At 45.5% G+C, this 19,038-nt stretch overlaps 1 protein-coding gene across 6 annotated transcripts in view; it reads left to right on the top strand.

Moving 5' to 3' along the window:
- The window catches only part of LOC116847107, a 144,116-nt gene that overhangs the window by 112,266 nt on the left and 12,812 nt on the right, over positions 1 to 19,038 (top strand). For all 6 annotated transcript variants that reach the window (XM_032821749.1, XM_032821746.1, XM_032821745.1 and 3 more), the window contains 3 exons: positions 12,416 to 12,518; positions 16,280 to 16,452; positions 18,356 to 18,848. In XM_032821749.1, coding sequence (XP_032677640.1) covers positions 12,416 to 12,518; positions 16,280 to 16,452; positions 18,356 to 18,848 — 769 coding nt within the window. The remainder of the gene's footprint in view (positions 1 to 12,415; positions 12,519 to 16,279; positions 16,453 to 18,355; positions 18,849 to 19,038) is intronic.

The following is a 19,038-nucleotide window of genomic DNA, read 5'->3' as shown; positions in this document are numbered from 1 at the left end:
AACGTTCTTCGTTAGAGCGTTTTTATCGTGGGGTGGAAAAGAGAGAAGGAGGAAGAGAAAGGCAAGGGGGTCGTGTTTAATTCGCGCCATTGAAATTGCATATGTCCGTGATCAATTATAAAAAATAATCCTTTTAGCGTCGCGCCCGTTAACGTTCCGCTGCGCGCGCGCTTTCATCCTGCTTTTAATCTCGCGCCGAGATTAAAATGTTGATCCGTTCGAAGTCCCGTAAACCGAACGAGTTTCATTCGCTAATTGAGTCGCGGACGGTTCTCACTCCGTACCTCCGTACACTGACACGGGACATTCATTATTTTAATTATTAATTACGGCCGATTAATCGCTCAAACGCGCAGCTTCGTAACCTCATTGCGAGGTCGGGACGACGCGGGCGAATCATTTTTGCGAACTTGCTCGTCTTGTGCTCTATGAAGGGATGATCGAGAAACTCGGGGATAACTCGACGACGGACGGAAGTAGTCGTAGCGTTTCTTACATTCCCTTGGCATGCATTAGAGATTCGAAATACCAACAACTTTCGTCTTACCCGTGCGCGCGCACACGTTTTGTGTGTGTATGTATGTGAGAGAAAGACAGAGAGAGAGAGAGAGAGAGAGAGAGAGAGAGAGAGAGAGAGAGAGTGAGTGTGTGTGTGTGTGAGTGAGTGAGTGAGTTTGGCAAAGTGCCGAGCGTAATTAATAATAGAGGGAAAAAAATTCGTGCAACCCAGTCGTCTACTTTCGAATGAGATTACCGAGGCTGGACAATTCGGCGGAGAATTCGCTCGTGAAGGGAATCCAACGTGCAGAGCATTCTCTCACACACACACACACACACACACACATATTGACTAATATTCATACGTGTGTCGTTGTGCAATTAACTGATTTATCACGCTCGAAGGTACTTTTAGAACAAACAATTAGATCACACCCATCAGTAATAATTTCGTTTGTGTGTGTTATTGAACGTGTAATTAATGATGAGCGCGTAACTATATCGGTCCGTATTTTGTCGGGCTACGACTCTTTTCCCGGGTACAAGTAATGCTAAGTATGCATGTCGGCGTATGTTCACAAATGCTTTTAAATTAACCGATCAAACTGTGTCCGTCAATGACGATTTAATTAGAGACAATTATTGAACGTGCAGCCGAATATAACAGGACGGCTGTGTACATATTAGTTCGTATTACACATTAATGAGTGAGTTGGGGGTTCCCCGTCCTTGTCTTGCGCTACGTTCGATGCTCTGAACGAAACAATCTTTTATAAGAAGAAAAAACACAGGTCCGAGTATCTTGAGATTGTACAGAAGAAAAATGTGTAACGTTTTACACACCATATATACGATTTGCAGGTCACGTCGCCCCGTTCATTAATTGTGCGGTAATCCACTAACGCGACAAGATAATTATTTTCAGCGATACACCTTCGCAACCTTCCGTCTGTTCCCAATTTTTCGTAATTAAAACGTTAATCGGGACTTATTAGGCGTACCTCGCGCCATTAATCGATCCGCGGCTTATTGCATTCTTTGTTGTGTTCTTTCGCGAAGAACCAAGCTCTTCGCCTCGGCCGGCCACCGTCTTTACGGTTGTTTTTCATTTCGCGCGCGACGCTGCCTTAATTATGTTTCCCCTATCTTCGAAACTGGGCTCGCGTAATTTAGTGGAGACGCGCGTTCGCAGGAGCTGGTGCTACGAACAAATTGTCCGTAATTCGTGTGCCGCCGGCGGATGTAATTTTCCGGATCGGCCTGCTCGTTCTCGGCCTCGCGACTGTGTCCATTTCGAAATTGTCCTCGTGTGTTTTCACGTCCCAAGCTCCGGCAGTAACAAGGTAAAGGATGCCCGACTCCTTACGTCGAATATCTCTTCCGCATATCCTTCTTCCTCTACTCCTCCTCCTCCTCCTTCTCTTCGTTCGCCCATTTCAAGCTTTTTCGCCGTAAAACGGATGCCTCGAATGTTAACTTTCAATGGGTGGGATCCAACCTGTCGCGATATCTGTCCGAACGCGATACTTTTTTAAAATGGGTTACATAAGGTCAACAAATATCTCGCGCAGGTCTCGCAATTAGTTTTTTTGTCGAGCAACATGGAGCATGGAGCTAGAACGGTGAAACGTAAAGTGGGACGATAACTATAGCGGTTGGGTCATTCGACTTTAAACGAAACGGTTGAGGATTAATTCCCGAACATTCGTCTCTGTATTCCATTGCGTTCAATTTCAAATTCGAGTATAGTTACGGCTATGAAGATATTTCAGTAATTTCACCGTAAAGTCGGTTCCCTCAATTTCTTCATCATATCCCTGATACCTGACGATTACCGGATGACTTATTCAGCTCGATATCACTGCTTCCGGCGAATCTTCTCACGAGTTCCCTCCTTGAATTCATTTGCGCGCTTTCCCTCCTCCCTCCACATCATGTTTGCATCATCAGGACGCTGTGGCTGTTATGTTTCTTTTTCTTATTCTCGTTTTCCAAAGAGAGACGAGCTCTCGGAGTGAGCATTAAAAGCTACTCTGCCGTTCGCCACGTGGCTAAATAAACAAAAAAGTCGTTTTTGCCGGGTCACTTCGTCCCTTTCGGCCGCTTGCAAACGTGAGATGGAACACAATGGGTCGTAGTCGCGCGAGGCCGAAGACGGACATACGAGGCAACGGCACGAGGAGGAGGAATTATCATGCGTCTCGAATGGAAATTCAATCGAAGGATCCTGATCGCGTTACTCATCGCTCGCTCCTAATGGGCCTTTAATCGACAGAATATTAATCGGTCGCGGCACGCGAAATGCTCGTGAAAAACTCACGGTCTTATTGTGTCCCAGCTGAATCCTGCACGTAATTCGTCCTTCGCCATTCCCCAGTCGCGAAGGATACCTCCGGCCTCGGCGAGCGCCTTAACAATGAGGGTAATCAATTTGTTTCGACGCGCGATGTATCGATAAGAGGTTAGACAAGGAGAAGAAGGGGAGAGGAAGGGAGGAGAAGCGACCTCGCTCGTATCGCCGTCGTTATCGATACAGGGAGCAATCATGTCTTTATAATCTTGTCGCGAAGAAGCGACATTTACAGCGGCTATTCCTCACCCCAAGGACGTGTGTCATAAGTTTGGTTGCAACGCGTACACGGAGGGAATCGCGTTCTCTGCTATTTCGTCCGTGCCGACCTTAAAACATTAACAGAAGTTGCAGCAGCGAGCTCGGAACGCGTTTTATATATACCCGTTAATCATTTACATTATATCGCGTCTCTCGCACTCGTTCTTGCACGTTATAGCCGGGTAATTTTCTAGTACTTGGCGCACCACGCGAAATAATTCACTAACTAATGGACGGTAATTTCGCGTTAGCGTCCGCCGCACAATTATCGTAGCGCACCGGATGCATCCTCGAGTGGTTTGGATCGGGTTATAGAGACGGGCGTATAGCGAGATGAGTCCGCGATCCATCGGGAAGATACTCTCGGCATGTCGGATACCGTCGTAAATCTCAGCCAGCATCAATCGCGCGTCGATCAATCCTCGAGCGTTGCTCACTAGCCGCACGTGCGTTTATCAAGTATCGGATTCATTTGGCTCTAATCCGCCTGCTCACACCAATCGTAAATCGATTATTCGTTTATTCGTATTGACGCGAAGGGCGCGGCATGCTCGCGGATTAAAGGGCGACTCCGATTGGCACGTGGGTGCAAATAATCGGCCGGCGCTGCGCGCTCGTACATCGTGATTAAGGCACGCCATACACACGCCGTGTTCTTCCTCCGTGATTTCACCCGAACGCGAATATATCTCCCTCTGTGTACTTGGATGAAAAATTCGACTTGTGCAAAAGTGATACACGAGAATTTCACGTCATAAGAATGTAATGAGGCGAACGGGAATTAGTGAAGACTTTTCAGGGTCTATATTAATTAATTACTTAAAACTTGTCTCGAGTAAAATTAGTTTAAACTTGTCTCGTACTCGAATTTAGGCTTGTATTAATAGTTGTTACTTGAAACTTATTTCGGGTGAGATACTCAGATTTTTATTCAGAGTCAGATCCAAGTTCTTCCAAGTTGAATTACGATAAACGTGATATTTATCTTTATATGCAATTCAATAGAAAATCTCTCATTTAATTGTAAATTAAAATTTGAGTATTTCACTTGAGACGAGTTTCAAGTAATGACTATTCATATGGACTTTAGAGTTAGATCCGAATGTTTCAGTAGGATCACAACTACGGACTTGGGGACGGACTATTAACAGTTCCTTGAAACCTGCCTCAGGTGAGATAGACAGATTTGAATTTAGAGTTAGATGTAAATCTTTCAGAGAGTTGAATCGATATTAGAAATCTGATATCGTATATATTGTGTGTAATGCGAGTAAAAACTCAAATTTATCTCTAAATTAATATTTGAGTATCTCATATGGGACAAGTTTCAAGTAATGACTACTGATACGGGCCATAAATGTCACGTATATCATGTGATTCAGTTGAGAAACTCGAATCTAACTCCAAATTCCAAGTGAATTCCGATCTTACGTCAGACGAGACCTATATTAATAATCGTTGCTTCAAGAAGTAAGTAACGTTATAAAACACTTTTCAAGAAGTAAGTATATTCAATCGAGGAAGTAAAAAGAACCGATTGAAATGTGAATTGCGAACAATGTGTTATTGAGAGAAAACGATAACGGCGTTAAATCAATTCCGGCACCGGGTGCGAGGTATACACTTCGCGCTCGTGTGAGTGGACGAAGATTAGCAAAGTAATTTGATAAAAAATGCACTCAATTGGTGAGTCAATTCTCGACACGAGTCACGTAAGAATTCCGGGCGCAATAATTGCGCGGGATGTAATTATTATTTCCATCTGCGGCGACCGCCAGCGACCGCGGCTGGTATCCCCGAGGGAATCCGGGAATTTCATTGGTTTCGATAAATTCTGCTGAGCGACCGGCCGAGGCCGTGCTCCGCGGTCATCAATTCCCGACGACAAGACCGCGTTCATTGCTAAGGCCGAATTTACGCGGTTTGCACTCTTGGCGATCGTCCCGGGTAAATCGTCCAAAGTGAATGAATCGGAAGTGAACTATCGAGAAGCTTGATCCACCGAAAGCCCTAATCCTTCTCGTTCGAGCTCGTAACTCCGAAACTATCGATTCCTCGATATTTCACCCGCGAAAAGATCGACCTCGAATTAGGCGAAGCGTCTGTCTTTAAACGAATAAGCTCGGGGACCTTCTGGAACACGTTGTATGACCTAATTGTAAAACGCCCTGATCACACCACAATCACTTGCCCGAATAAAGCGAACTCCCGATTTCGGTAGAGCCGTGAATTCCTTCGCTCTTCAACGCGGATGACTGAAAACTTGGAGTAATAAGTTCTCTCCGCTCCTGCCCACTTACAGGTGATTCATCCGGGATAGGCATCAAGAGTTCGCCGTATAAATTTCGTTCGCGTCTTGCTTAATGCGCGCCACGTACGTGATCGGCACGGTCCCACATATTGGGAAAGTCTATAAATGATCCGATGTCGATATCACGCGCCCTAGCATCACCAAACAGTTGGCACTTAATTGGGAAATTTGGTTTATGTTGTTTGTAGGAGTTAGCGCTCTGTGCCGTTGTGAAATTAATATCATTCCTCATCGGCCATGTACGTGTGCGTATATGCATGCGCGTGTGCGTATATGTGCATATGCGGCAGAGAGAATCCAATTATGATATTTATTATGTATGCTCTCTATACATTCTCTCTGTCGTAACGATAATCCGAAAATATTTTCATCAACAGTCGCGCGTTGCATGAAGGAAGGCGCATGTTGATAGTTAATAGTTTACATGAGTGTATGGGTTAAAAGTACTTCAATGAGATTTTTCTTAAAATATAATATATGCAGTGTGTATCGGGTTTCATATACTTCCTCTAAATATCAGTCGCTTGTGACACAAGCGAAATGTCGATGCCTCGGCATTTCTTGTCGAGGAGCAAGATCGACTCCGGGCCGGTCACAGAATCCGCAAATAAAAGATGAAACAATTGAAACCTGATACATTCTACATATATATATATATATATATATATATATATATATATATATATATATATATAATATGTGTGTGTGTGTGTATATGATTTCAGTTAAATTCGATGGGCTAGGAAAGGTTAAAGTGTGTTAACCGCGATGTAGCTCTCTTCTTCTCTCGCTCTCTCCCATTAATTGTCTGGATGCTATTATTATGTATGCTGAACAAGTGCACAATACCGTAGAGAAAATGGCACAATTGCCCGAAATAATTAATTCTACCTCCAATTCCGCACACACCATCGCGTCGCTCAAGTTTTTCCCACGTTTTAACTCAATATCGGATAATAAAATTAATATTACGAGATGCTGAGAGAAAGAGGGAGGGAGAGAGAGAGCGCTCCAAGATCCTTTCCGGTTTTCGTAACGAACATCGCTGCCTGAAGGCATCATATATGGAGCAAGCAGACGCAATTGCATTACGCACTCGGCACGTGCGTGTAATTGCGCTTTACATGCGAATTAAGCGAGTCGCTTCAACTGAGGCGACGAAACTCGCTCTCGGAGTTCACGCGTCAAATCCGGCTTTTGTGCCGTGCCGGAGATGCGCCGAACGCTCTCTCTTTCTCTCTCTTTCTCTCTCTCTCTCTCTCTCTCTGTGAGTTTTTTTTTTTTTTATTAACTATGACCGAATCCGAGCACAGACGTTGTAAACCAGTGGCGGATAAACCACTTTGTCTGAGCACACGTGGCGCAGATGAGAGGGTTAAAACGCCGATAAAAGTGAGCTATCGCGGGATAGGAAGGGAATGCTGCGTTGCGTACGCGATATTACACGCTCGCTCGCTCGCTCGCTCTCTGCCCTTCCCCCCTTTTCGGGGAACGTTCGAAGATTTCATTTGTGGTGGTTATGCTGCGCGAAAGGCGTCGTACGCGCGAGATTGCATTCGTCGGCGGAAACGGGAGTAACGGGACGGGTAGACAGCGAGGAATTAATTAATTAGGAGTGGCGAGGGAGATGCAATCCCAAACGTTCAGCGTACTCCCGCTAGGTCGTAAGATAACGCGGGAGATTGCCGCGACAAAAGTTCGTCATAAAAGAAACTAAGGCGAGAGACCGCTGAATGTTCACTCGTAAACACAATAAATATTGTACGGAAAATGCGGTGAAGCTTCCTTTCTCTTGAATTTTTCCTATGCTCTTTCTCTTACTATTCTAATGGAGCCGTTATCGCTCATGTATTTCGCGAGACCCGATGACTATGGTATTTAAGCCGATGACGCAATATAAATTAAAGCAAGTTATTATTTCGTTCCCCCTCCCTCTCCTCGAGGGGTGTGTTTTTTCATATTTTTCATATTTTTATTCTCGCACGAAGGCAAAGGCGTCACTCGTGTTTTCTCATGAATAAAAAGAGCCACGGGATCAAACGAGGTTAAAGTACTGATAAAGGCTGCGTCAATATCACCGCGTTCGTGCGTGCACGCTATTACCTTCCTTCAGGTTACTGTAACCTGTCTGGAACAACAAACACGCAACTCAAGTAATATTTTCAAATACTTTCGACGCGATAGAAACTACGGGGCAAGTTTGACTCCTCCCTTCAATCGTATTACCGTTACTTTATTCACCGCTTTCCAACTTTCCGGTATACACTTGGTCGATATTGCGACCAGGATGGTGGTCGGGGCCGAAGTATCGCAACCTCTTTCTTCGCAGCATGTTGATTGCGCATTCCACGTTACTTGACATTTTCTGATACGCTGTTTTGCGGAGGAAAAAATGGCTGTATAAATAAGAACGCGGTTATCTTGAGTGTAATGTGTGCGCCGTAGGGGCGAGGGGATGTTTAAAGAGGCCATCGCGGCGCGTGTGGTACTCTCCTCGTTGTTTCCTACTTTCCGAATCTTTGCTCAGGATCGGGCCGCATACCGCGAATACACGTTTTATCTCGGTGGTGCGCGAATTGCGCTCATTAAAATTTGATTTAACTCTTGCATATTTTAGGCGAGATTTGCATCGCGTCGCGCGGTTCAGGATAAAAAGCGAAACCTAAAGAGATGTGTACATACCGCCGCCGCCACCGTCGCCACCGTTGCCGCCGCCGCTGTGACGGGAACATTGAGAAATATATCGCCACGTGCAACCGCTGCACGTTGCACGGTTTTAATCGACGTTTTCCATGGTGTCGCTCGCGGTCCCTCACGATTTTATCTCTCGTCGTTTCAAGTTATAACGCAAGTTATAAAGTTACATGATTTTATTCCGCGAATGTTTGCTCGAACGATTCATCGCTTCAGAATGCGGAAGATAATGTTTACCTAAGCTAAAAATCACAAACGAGCATAAGCCACTCTTCGGTAAGTTTCAAGCGTCCAAAATCAATATAACGTAATAATTATATTTAGAATGTATATAATAATTAATTGTACACTCCAATGCATTTACTGTGTAAATATGAAGCTATGAGCTTTAGACTCATTAAAAATAAAAGTTAGTCCAACTAACTTTAACGCGGCGAGTTCGCGCGCGTTAGCTAGTAAACACAGAGTAAGCGAAAAGCTTTGGGCAAATTAGCGTCGTGAGATTTGCGAGAAGAAGGAAATTACACGAGTGAGGAACATGAGTCACGTTTTAATTCCCGAGACGCGTCGAGAGGTTGAAGCCGTAAGTGTATATCGACGGGACGCGAAAATCGTGGGTGTCTTAGAAAGAATAATACGTCTGGTCGGGGGGATAATATACCGTCCTGCGTAATCTTACGTTGTATCACATGCGACGGTCGCGCCGCGAATAATTTCGCTCGTCATCTGGATATTTCGCACGAAATATATTACGGCTCGCGGAAACTTGTAACGAGATTATCACGACGTAGCTACTTTATATTTCAGTCATCGGCGTTCCCCTAAACTTTTCTCGATACGGCTGACAGTACATAAATATTAATAATGCGTTCGTCGCGATTCGCTTGAATCGTGGCGCGCTCAAAGTGACAAAGTCGAGTCTGCTGACAGTTACCAACACGCGGACTGCCAATTCTCATGGATTGGAAGCTTGACTGAAGTTTGAGTAATCAAAGTTACGATACACAGGATTATATGCCTAGCCATATTCTTAATCAAGAGTTACTAAAAATTTTCGACTTAATCATTCGTTTCTAAATAAATTTCTAGATAAGATTCTAGTTAAAGGTCGTAACTGTTGCTCATTCGAAGAAATTGCAAAACTGTCAAGCAGCTGTGCCACTTGGACAGCTTGATGTTTTGTTTGTGTTTATAATTGCGGTTATCCGTTTACGTATTACGCATGATCGCGATATTATTAGTGGTAACATAATCATAAAACATGGATAATGATAAAAGCACTATGCTCGCTATCTTATAGTTCCTGAAACAGTTCAAAAGTAAATACTGCAATATTCTTCAAATAATCAATAGTCACGACTATCTAGACTAGAAACGAAGTGTGTTAGGTCGAAAATTTTGAGTAACTCTCGATTAGGATATATATAGGGAATATACAGGGTGGCCCACGTAAAGTGTTACAAGCTAATAACTCTAAACATATTTGTCCTATCAAAAAGTTGTTCATGAGAAAGTTTCATATATTCGAGGGGCCTTTCTAACTACGTAAACAAAAATCCACTTCCGTCCGATAACTTCAAAGTTTTAAATGGAACCCCCTATACAATGTTATATATTTGGATTCTACAGGAAAAAACAAGTAAACTTTGTCATAACATTTCTTTTCATGAACAACTTTTTAATAGGACAAATATGTTTAGAGTTATTAGCTTGTAACACTTTACGTGGGCCACCCACCCTATATATATAGGGAATAGGCAAGGTTTTTTGACACGTGTATTTGTTGTATCGCTGATCTTACCGACTTGCCATTGGTCAATTTGTTAGACGCAATCAGTCACGCTTGATGTGTAAATTAATGAAACGCGGCAGTCAATACGTTAAACGTATCGTCGAAGACACTCGGTCTTTGTGTGTGTGTTTATGTGTGTGTGTGTGTGTGTGTGTGTGTGCACGGAATTAATTCCGCGCTCCCTTTATAAATTAAAAAAACAATCAATGCGATAGAAATAAACGTATTCAAGCGAGTTGCGAGGCAGCCATGCGTCCGGTTAAAACGCATTCTCGAAAACTAAAATTAAAATGGCATTTTCATTGTAATATTATATTTAGATATGAAATAATAACGTAGGATTCGGATGGATATAAACGAATGTTTTATTCTCCGTAATATTGACGAAACGTTGCATGCGCCGTTATTACTGCATTTCCGATCGCAAAACATTGTCCCAATTAAAATCACATCAAATCCGACTTTAGCGTTTTTCGTCTAAGCGAGCGTCTTGCGCGTTGCAGGAAAACCGCGTTGCGATTTTTACTTGTCGCATTTGAATTACTATTTCGCGAAGTGGGTTCGTAATTTCTATTCGAGATTTACGTCGCTGTTATTAAAACGTCATAATATAATCACAGTATATACATATAACTTTCTAACAACCTAGTTCAACAACAAGTTGAACGAGATCTCACTCGGCACAGCTATGCTTCATGCGCGGATAGCATCGAAAGGGTGTCGCCGTTTACTGGATGTTTCGCGATTTTGCTATGGTGGCTTTCAAATAATTAAATTCGTGAAGTGATTAAAAACGTTACACAGACGTAAACGCGATGACAAATGACTTGTAGACTCCTTCCGTCGAGCAATGCCGATCGTTTCGATCCCTGCTACAACCATATTCGATTACTCGAATCGATTTCTCACTTGACTTTGATCGATTGATTAATATTCGAGATATTACGATAATTTTACATACAGAAATATATTCGATCGATCACTGATACAACCAAATTAATTATTCTATCAGTTACGTCGCTTCCCTTAACACTTTTTGACACAAGTACCTTCTATTAAAGAAAATGAGGAATAATACGGCGATAAAGGGGAAATAAAAATTTGCAACGTATTATCGTATCTCTGAATTCCTTTGCTCTATCATGTTTTTTTTATATTCTTTACTATAATGCAATCTCAACTTCGCGTCGTCTCGCCTCGATGTTTAGGAACCGGAGACACTACTTATTTCTGTCTTAGAACCCGCTCCGATTCCAGCGTTACGAGATACCCTGTAAAAAGCCTGCGTTGGCGGATCCAGCGTACGTGCGTGCGTGCGTGCGTGCATGCGTGCAATTACCGCCTACATATCGCATCGGTCACGAACACCTCGTCCGGCTTTCTAACAAAACCGTCACGGCGCGCGGCATCGCGACGTCCGTTTCCCTCTCGACATCAAAATTCCATGCCCGGCACGCGCTGGAATTTTTTACGGCCTCTGGTGCGTTGGTGTGGTGTGGTGTCTCACGAGAGCGGCGACCACACCCTGGCGGCTCGACACGACCTCGCGGAAGGGTGGTTATTAGTAGTAGTAGAAGGTCCTTGGCTTTAAGTTTTGCATCAAATCGAAATATTTCTCGCCCTTTTGAAGTGCTGACATTAATGATTGCAAAACGCCACGGTATGGCGAGTCAAGCTGCGTAATCTCAAAAGTCGATATTATAATAGTTATAATCAAAGAACATATTCTATTCATCTAGCATTTCATCTTCAGAATGCAATAACCGTCAAAAATATATGCTGTATGTATCACTGTATGTGATGATAATGCTGCATGAATCACGCAATGTGTAAAAATTGGTATAAAAAATTTCGCGACGAAAATTTGTATCCGAAAGACCATTCGCGTTTTGAACGAACTATTTGAATTGAACGACTTGTAGGCATTATTATATCAATACACAACGCAAACCCAAAAAGAACTTGCGGAATAGCTGAGCCAAAAAGCTATTTCCGATCGTTTCCAAGTCTTCCCGGACACTATAGGTTCTAATAGCGATGATGAAGAAGATACACGTGATGTGTTGCGTAACGTGTGGGGAGAGCATTTGTATCAGAATAAAGGATGAATAAACGCGGGATAAAGTCTGTTGGGAAAAAACAAATAGATTTATCTTCCTATTCATAGTCCGAAACAAAGGATTTGCGGGGAAAAGTTCGACACCTTTGCTACTCGCGCGACTCGTGTGGGAATGTAAGTATTTTTATCAGAGGCACATTTTGCGACGCGAGTCTACCTGCAGCTTTTATCTGTTTTAACACAGTCTGCTAATTGGAATCGATGAAGCGACTCGATTTCGCTAAAACGACGAATCTCTTTTTCTCACTTCGATATACTCTGTTCTGCGAGTGTATGCCGCGCGTGTGGCACGACGATCTGCGCGATCGGTCCCTTCGCACACCACAGATCTCATCAACTCCTCACACCTGTGCTTGCGCCGCCGTGTATCTCTATACTTATTGTTTCCAGAACCCTCGCCGTTGTACGACAACAACCACTACCACGAGGAGTGCCTAAAATGTAACAGCTGCGGCCTGAATCTCACGGGACCCAATCAGAAGCGGGCGAGACGGTGAGTACGAGCGCACTCCGTGCGGCTCGCTTCCGGCGAGCGCCGTAAAACGATATTACGCTTTAGTAATCAGTACCGTCGTAACCGGTGCCTCATTAATGCGCGAAGCGCCGGGACGCGCCTCTTTACCTTTAATTATCGTGCTCACTTCGTCACGTTCCCATTTCACCCGGGACTTCCGGCACGGCGGTAATGATCGTTAATCGAACGCTGCTCCCCGATAATTCGCCGTGTACGAAGAAAAGAGGATAAAAGGAGGAACGAAAAAATATGATCCAGCTACGTACCCGAGAGAAGGTTCCTTCTCCCGTCGGCGTTCGCCGAGTTCGGGGGAGGACGACTTTTGAGCTTAGGACGGATGAAAAAGGTCTTTGCGAAACCTCCCCGGTATTTACCGGGGCTTCCCGCGGGATATCTCCCGTGTTTACTTTTGTTGTAAAATTTGCTGTGTTACGTACACATACCATTTTGCATTAATACGACGAATAATCTCGCGTCATTACGCGCGTGTCGCGCGATATTAAATAACAGATTCTGCCTCAAAACGTCTCAAAGCGTGTTAAACCGTACATGAAGATTGCAATGAAATTTCTAAAGTTAGTTTTGAAGATACAGTATTGTTCTCCGAAAAGCGCAAATATTCGCGCTAATGGACAGCTCGAGATGTCCATTTTGATATTTTTGTATCGTTTTCGTTACACATTGAGCGATACGCATTTGTCGATAAAGTCTTCAGATATGGCATGCCCTTACGGATACAATATCGTTGTGCACGATTTTATACTGTTTAAAGGGCAACTGGCGCGTACTGGAAGTCGCCGCGGGGCAGCTGAATCACAAATTGCGATTTTATTATTCAGGTTATGTCGTATATTATTTACCGGTCGATTTATTATTTTTTTTTATTGTTTCCACGCTAATTACCGGCGAATAAGTCTTGCATTTTGTGTATCCGTGAGATCACTGTCGTTCCGAGGGCGGGAACGCTTAATCGCACGAGGAAGCGCACGTTTTTATCGCCCGGGAGTGGCGCGTCGCCGTCTCATATTTTTGCGACGCTACCGTTTTTATCCGCGATTTAACACTGTTTACTGGAGAGAAACGTAAATGATAAACGTAAAATCGCACAGCACGTCGGGCGAGACGACGTCCGTGCTGTTTTGCCTCGTGAATTCTCTCGACTCTTCCCCCCCACGTCTGCCCTCGTATTTTAAAAGACCGGGTCGTACAGTACATGAAACGAGATCCACGAGACGAGCGGCTCCACGACGGCTGAATTCTCGGGATAGTTCAGTCTCGGGCGGCGGACGCCGAATACCGAGGATATTCGCGATGAAATAGACTCGAGCGAAATTCTGCCGGGTCGCTGTGTTTTAGCGGTCGTGGACGGGCTGGAGATAAAGTAATATGACGGATAAACGTGACAGCTTAATCTAAACTCACGGATCGAGAAATAATAGAGCGCGCGGCTCGTTATCGACGATACACACTTGCCGTCTTGTTGCGCATCGTGCGAGACACACATATGCGACGTACACATATGTGCGCGTACGCGGAATACTTGCTGCGTTTTCTTCCACTGGCTTTTTTTTCCTCAGTCTCCACCCTGAACCGAATCAAGCGCGAGGCTACGGAGGGGATGCCCTTTGTGTAACGCGAGAAACTCACTCACTCGAGGAGCGGCCGTCGCGCAACTGCACTTTTAAAACGCATCGCCAACAGGGATTCCGTTCGCGATTTAACACTTTGTTCGCCGAAGTGAAAAAGGCGTCAATAGATCGCGACAGCGAAAGCCGCTTTTCCCGCCGTTTCTATACATCGCGAGACCGTCTGACTTTTACTATTTTATGCCATGCGCGACTACCACCGCCTTCGCCACTTCGCCACGAGGACACAAGCTTTGAGCACGACAAATACGTCCGTGACAATCGAAGTGCACCACGCAGAATCGTGAAAGAAATGAAGGGGAGCGAGCGAGAGCAACAATGCCGGCAACGAGAGATTTCAATTTCACAACCACAAATTCGATTAATCCGGCCGATTGCGAGATTCAATGCGAGACGACTCGCTCTCCTCGCGGGCTCCTCGTAGAAAATCATTCCTCGTTTTGCCGAGAGTGTTACGCGGAGAGCCGCTGCTCGGCCGGTCGGAACGCCGTCCTCGATTCGCGCGCGCAAATATCACGTTTTCGCACGCCCGCGTGCGCGTTCGTCCCGAATTTACGTGGCCGATATAATTTCGTTCTGTGAATGAACACGCGCGGCTATCTGTCGCGCGTTTCTCACTCGGCAACATTCGTTTACGTCACACACGCCTGTCACCCACGTTGGATTATCGCGAGACTCAGCCGATCGGAAAGCCACCCCATCGCGCCGCTCGGCCGCGGATCACGTGCAGCGAGCTCAATCGGCGATTTCGCGTGATAGCCCGGCGAGCAAAAGGGACGAAGTATATAGCCTTCCATCGGCCCGTCGATTCAGGCTGGCTATTTGCGATTCAACGAGCGTTAAAAGCGCGGCGTCGCATCGCAGCGTCGTAATGTCGTTCTCCGACGAGGCTTCGCGGTACGCGCGAGAGCACGATGGATATCGAAAAATATCTATTATCCCCGGACGGGGCGACGCGCGCACGGCACAAGCTGTGGAAATAGCGTGCGGAATGCCTGTCAGACGCAGGCCGGATTGGAATGGACATTTTAACGTAGCGTTACGCGATTACCGGACCGGTTTGCAATTCTCACACAGGTCGCTAATGCGGCCTGCACTACGCATAGGGGAGGGAGACACGTCGAAAAAAATATCAATAGAATCGTCTTGCGAAGCTGAGAGAATAACGTTTCCTCCGCGATTCGTATCCGCGACGCGACGTTCGATTACCGTCTCATCGGATGCCGTATTGCGCGGCGCAATACCGGCGATATTAACGAGAAGCCGGCATAAACCGCGCATTAAAATGTTTCATTCCCCGTACTTTCGAGTTTTTAAGTCGAAAACTTTAAGCGAAGAGAGGGTTCATATTTCGCAAAATTAAAAAATGCTACATTTTACGAAGATAATTTTACAAAGTTTGTATAGCTAAATTTTATGCATCAGATATGTAAAAAAATATGGTAAAAATATGGTAAAAATATGGTGGTTTAAGGGTGGACACCTTGCAGGAGAATAATATTCTTCGTAGAGGAGGAGATTTGCCGGCTGGAGTGTTCTTAGAAATGGAATGAATCCAAGGATGCCTCGTGGGATGGATTATCGCGATCCCCGCGAATCTCGGCGCAGTCAATGATTTTAATTGGTATCGCGCGATAGTGGCGAGCGATAAACGGGATAAAGGAGTCGGCACGTTCCAATAACCAAGGCTGTCAAGACGGCACGGCGAATTCGCATTTTATCAAGCGGCCCAACTCTCGCGAAACTTCGCTCCTTTCGATTGTTTTCATCCCGCGATAAGACTTGCTGAATTCGTCGGTATTATCACGTCGAAGTTGCACGTGTCGATGAGAAAAATTACCAATTCCGCCGATTCAATCGGAGATTCGAGCGCCTCATTAATTTCGCGTGATCGGTCGGCCGTGCTCTCGTCGTTTTTGCGTTCTAGAGGGACGACGCTCGCGCGAATATCGTCGCCGTTTCTGGCACACTGATCTCAGACGTTCAATTTGCCGTTGTAATCGCGATCTTATGAGTGCCCTTTCACGACCCTTGGCAGAGAGGCACCCATTCGTTGCTCGACGAACGATTCTAAGGGTCGTTCTGTGTCCCCAGGTTCAAGAACCAGATACTTTGCGATCTGCACTTTGCCGACGTGGCGCTGATGGAGTGCTCGGACTTCATGCAGCAGTTGCGCAGCTTCAAACCACAAAGTTTAGGCTGCGCAGTTGCGAGAAGAAAGTCCTCGACCACGTTGATCTTCCCGCTGCCACCTCAAGCGTGCTCCGGTGAGTACTCGCCGTTGTCGCCGTCGAAACCTCGCCGTTTTCTCTCTCTCTCTCTCTCTCTCTCTCTCTCTCTCTCTCTCTCTCTCTCTCTCATTACCTCCCCTTCCTTTTCCTCTCCTTCTATTCTCACGGCACTCGAATCGCTGCGTTTTCGCGAACTCGGCGTCGCGAACGCGAAGCTGCCAACATTTGCGCGAGTACATATGTATGAGACGAAGCTACAGGTGGTTCCGCCCGTCTTGGATTACGCACGATTACATGTGCGAAGCTACTTCGTGACGCCGGATTCGAGAGACGGACGTGAAGGTCTTACACGACGGGATCGCGACAAATGAAATCGCAATCGCGATGAGACACGCGAATGCATAACGGAGGAAACGACGATCGTCCGCGTTTCCCTGGATCGCCGCGATTTGGTTCCACGGACTAATTCCGCGGCGGTTGAAATAATTTTCGGGCAGGAATTCTCATTTGTGTGCCGGCGGATCGCTATGACTTATAATCTCGCCCCACTAAGAGTTATCTCTCTCTCTTTGACACGGGTGCCGGGACGAACATCGCTTTGCGGGACGAACAACTTTGCGATTCTCGAAGGAGGTCGGAGTGAAATTCAGCCAGCCGCGCCCGTGTCGAAATTTGGGTTTCCGCTGAGATATGGACGGCCATTATGAGCGGACAAAGAGCTCGACAATTAGGTTGAATCGCAGACACAGGCGGAGAAGAAGAGGAAGCACCGCGGGCGGCTCACTCTAAGTTCGGATACCAAGCCCTGTCTGTAAATAGCTTGGTGTTCTACCTTACAGTGAATCGACTGCGGTATCGTCGACAGCCACGCGCTGGTGAAAAGAGCAATCAAGTAAGCAAGTAAACAAAGTAGGCAAGCAGGAAGGAAGGAAGACGAAGATTGATAAAACTCTGCGGCAGCTGAGGGATCGGAGAAGAAAAAACATATTATCGGGGATACGTGCTAAGTGGACGTGAGTCCGCCTTGTGGAAGGAATATCACTTCGAGGTTCTCTACCTTCGCGTTCTGTTTCTCACACTCGCCCTCGAGGTTCTATTTTGTCGGATCGGATTCCTTTCTTAATGATTTCAGGCGGAGTGCTTGTCTTCACTGCTATTTGCTCCGTGCTCTCTCTCTCTCTCTCTCTCTCTCTCTCTCTCTCTCTCTCTCTCTCTCTCTCTCTCTCTCTCTGTTTCTCTATCGTTCATTCGTTTTGTTTCTCTAATTTCTAAACAAACCCCTTTCGCCTTGAGGACGATCCGACTGGTTCTTTTCGCGTCCGCGGAGAACAAAAGTACTAACGGCCGCCAATTCACTTCGCCGAGGGGCGTTAGACGAGCGGGATTAATTAACGTTAATCTCGCTTTGAGTGAAATTGCTCGATCGACATCAGCGCGCTTCACGATGAAAACGAGGATTATTGGATTTGCAACGTGCAACGCGCCACGACAATGTAATAACTTTTACCCTTGCGATATCGCTCCTTAGCGATCGCTCACCTGGCCGATTTCTTTCTCGCCTGACCGCGACGCTTTAACCTTTTGTGAACACGACTAAAACCGTTCGCGAAACTTCCTGTCGGAAACGATCTGTCATGCGGAGATCTTACGTTGCGATAGTAATCGAAAAAGAGCACAGGGGAGGCCGTATCTATTTAAATAACTATAATGTAATTGTTAATCACACGCAAGCACTCCATGAAGAGGAATTTTTAAGCATTTAAGGTCCCTATACAGCAATTGCATTCACTTCGAAAGCTCATTCTCTATTTATATCCATTTTGTCAGGATTTTACACTTCACTCGTTCTAGTTTTACACACTAGAGAAAGCGAAATCCGCGAAAAGAAAGCGGACAAATTAGGGATGGATACAAGCTGAGAGGATCAATTTGTCTGTAGATGAGTTCTGCCAAGAGTTTCCGCACAACTTGTTACCGACACCCGGCTATTGGATCGAGTGTTCGCGGCAGCAGATCGCGTCGGACACGATCTGGGACGAGACCGAGAGCGATCGCGAGGCTACCGATCCCGAACACGCGGAGGAGCAGTCGGAGCCGTCGTCAATGCTGAAGCGGCAGGATAACAGCTTCTGCCTATTCGAAGAAAATGAGGTCGATACGGACGATGTACCGCGGAAGAAGACCGCCATCGAGGAGCAATGGGAGAAGAATCAGGGCTTTGAGCTCACCTCGGTCGAGCAGGAGACCTACGAGAAGTACTTCTACGGCTCGGAGCATTGGAATTACTTCACGAACGACGAGGATCTCGGGCCGGTGATACTCAGCATCAAGCAGGAGACGCTTAATAGCCGAGACCAGTTCAGGATCTTGGTCAGAGCCATCAGTTACACGGTCCACGGCCTTATCCCCGCCAGTTGCGTCTTTGCCGACCGGTAACGTCTTTATTGTTCATTTACTTTCAATTTTACTTATTTTCTTGATAAAATTTTATTTATTTTGTCTTGATTTTTGTCTTAAATTTTAAAATTTAATAATAGGACACGCAAGTTTTTTTCTCAATTTATATAAAGATTTATCTCGATAATGAAGCGAATGACTCAGTAAGATTAATAGTTCTCTTCA

Source organism: Odontomachus brunneus, unplaced genomic scaffold (genome assembly GCF_010583005.1).
Source record: "Odontomachus brunneus isolate Ranch 3 - 2012 unplaced genomic scaffold, Obru_v1 Obru_scaffold_073, whole genome shotgun sequence".
NCBI classification, from domain to species: Eukaryota; Metazoa; Arthropoda; class Insecta; order Hymenoptera; family Formicidae; genus Odontomachus; species Odontomachus brunneus.
This window is presented reverse-complemented; position numbering and strand designations above follow the sequence as displayed.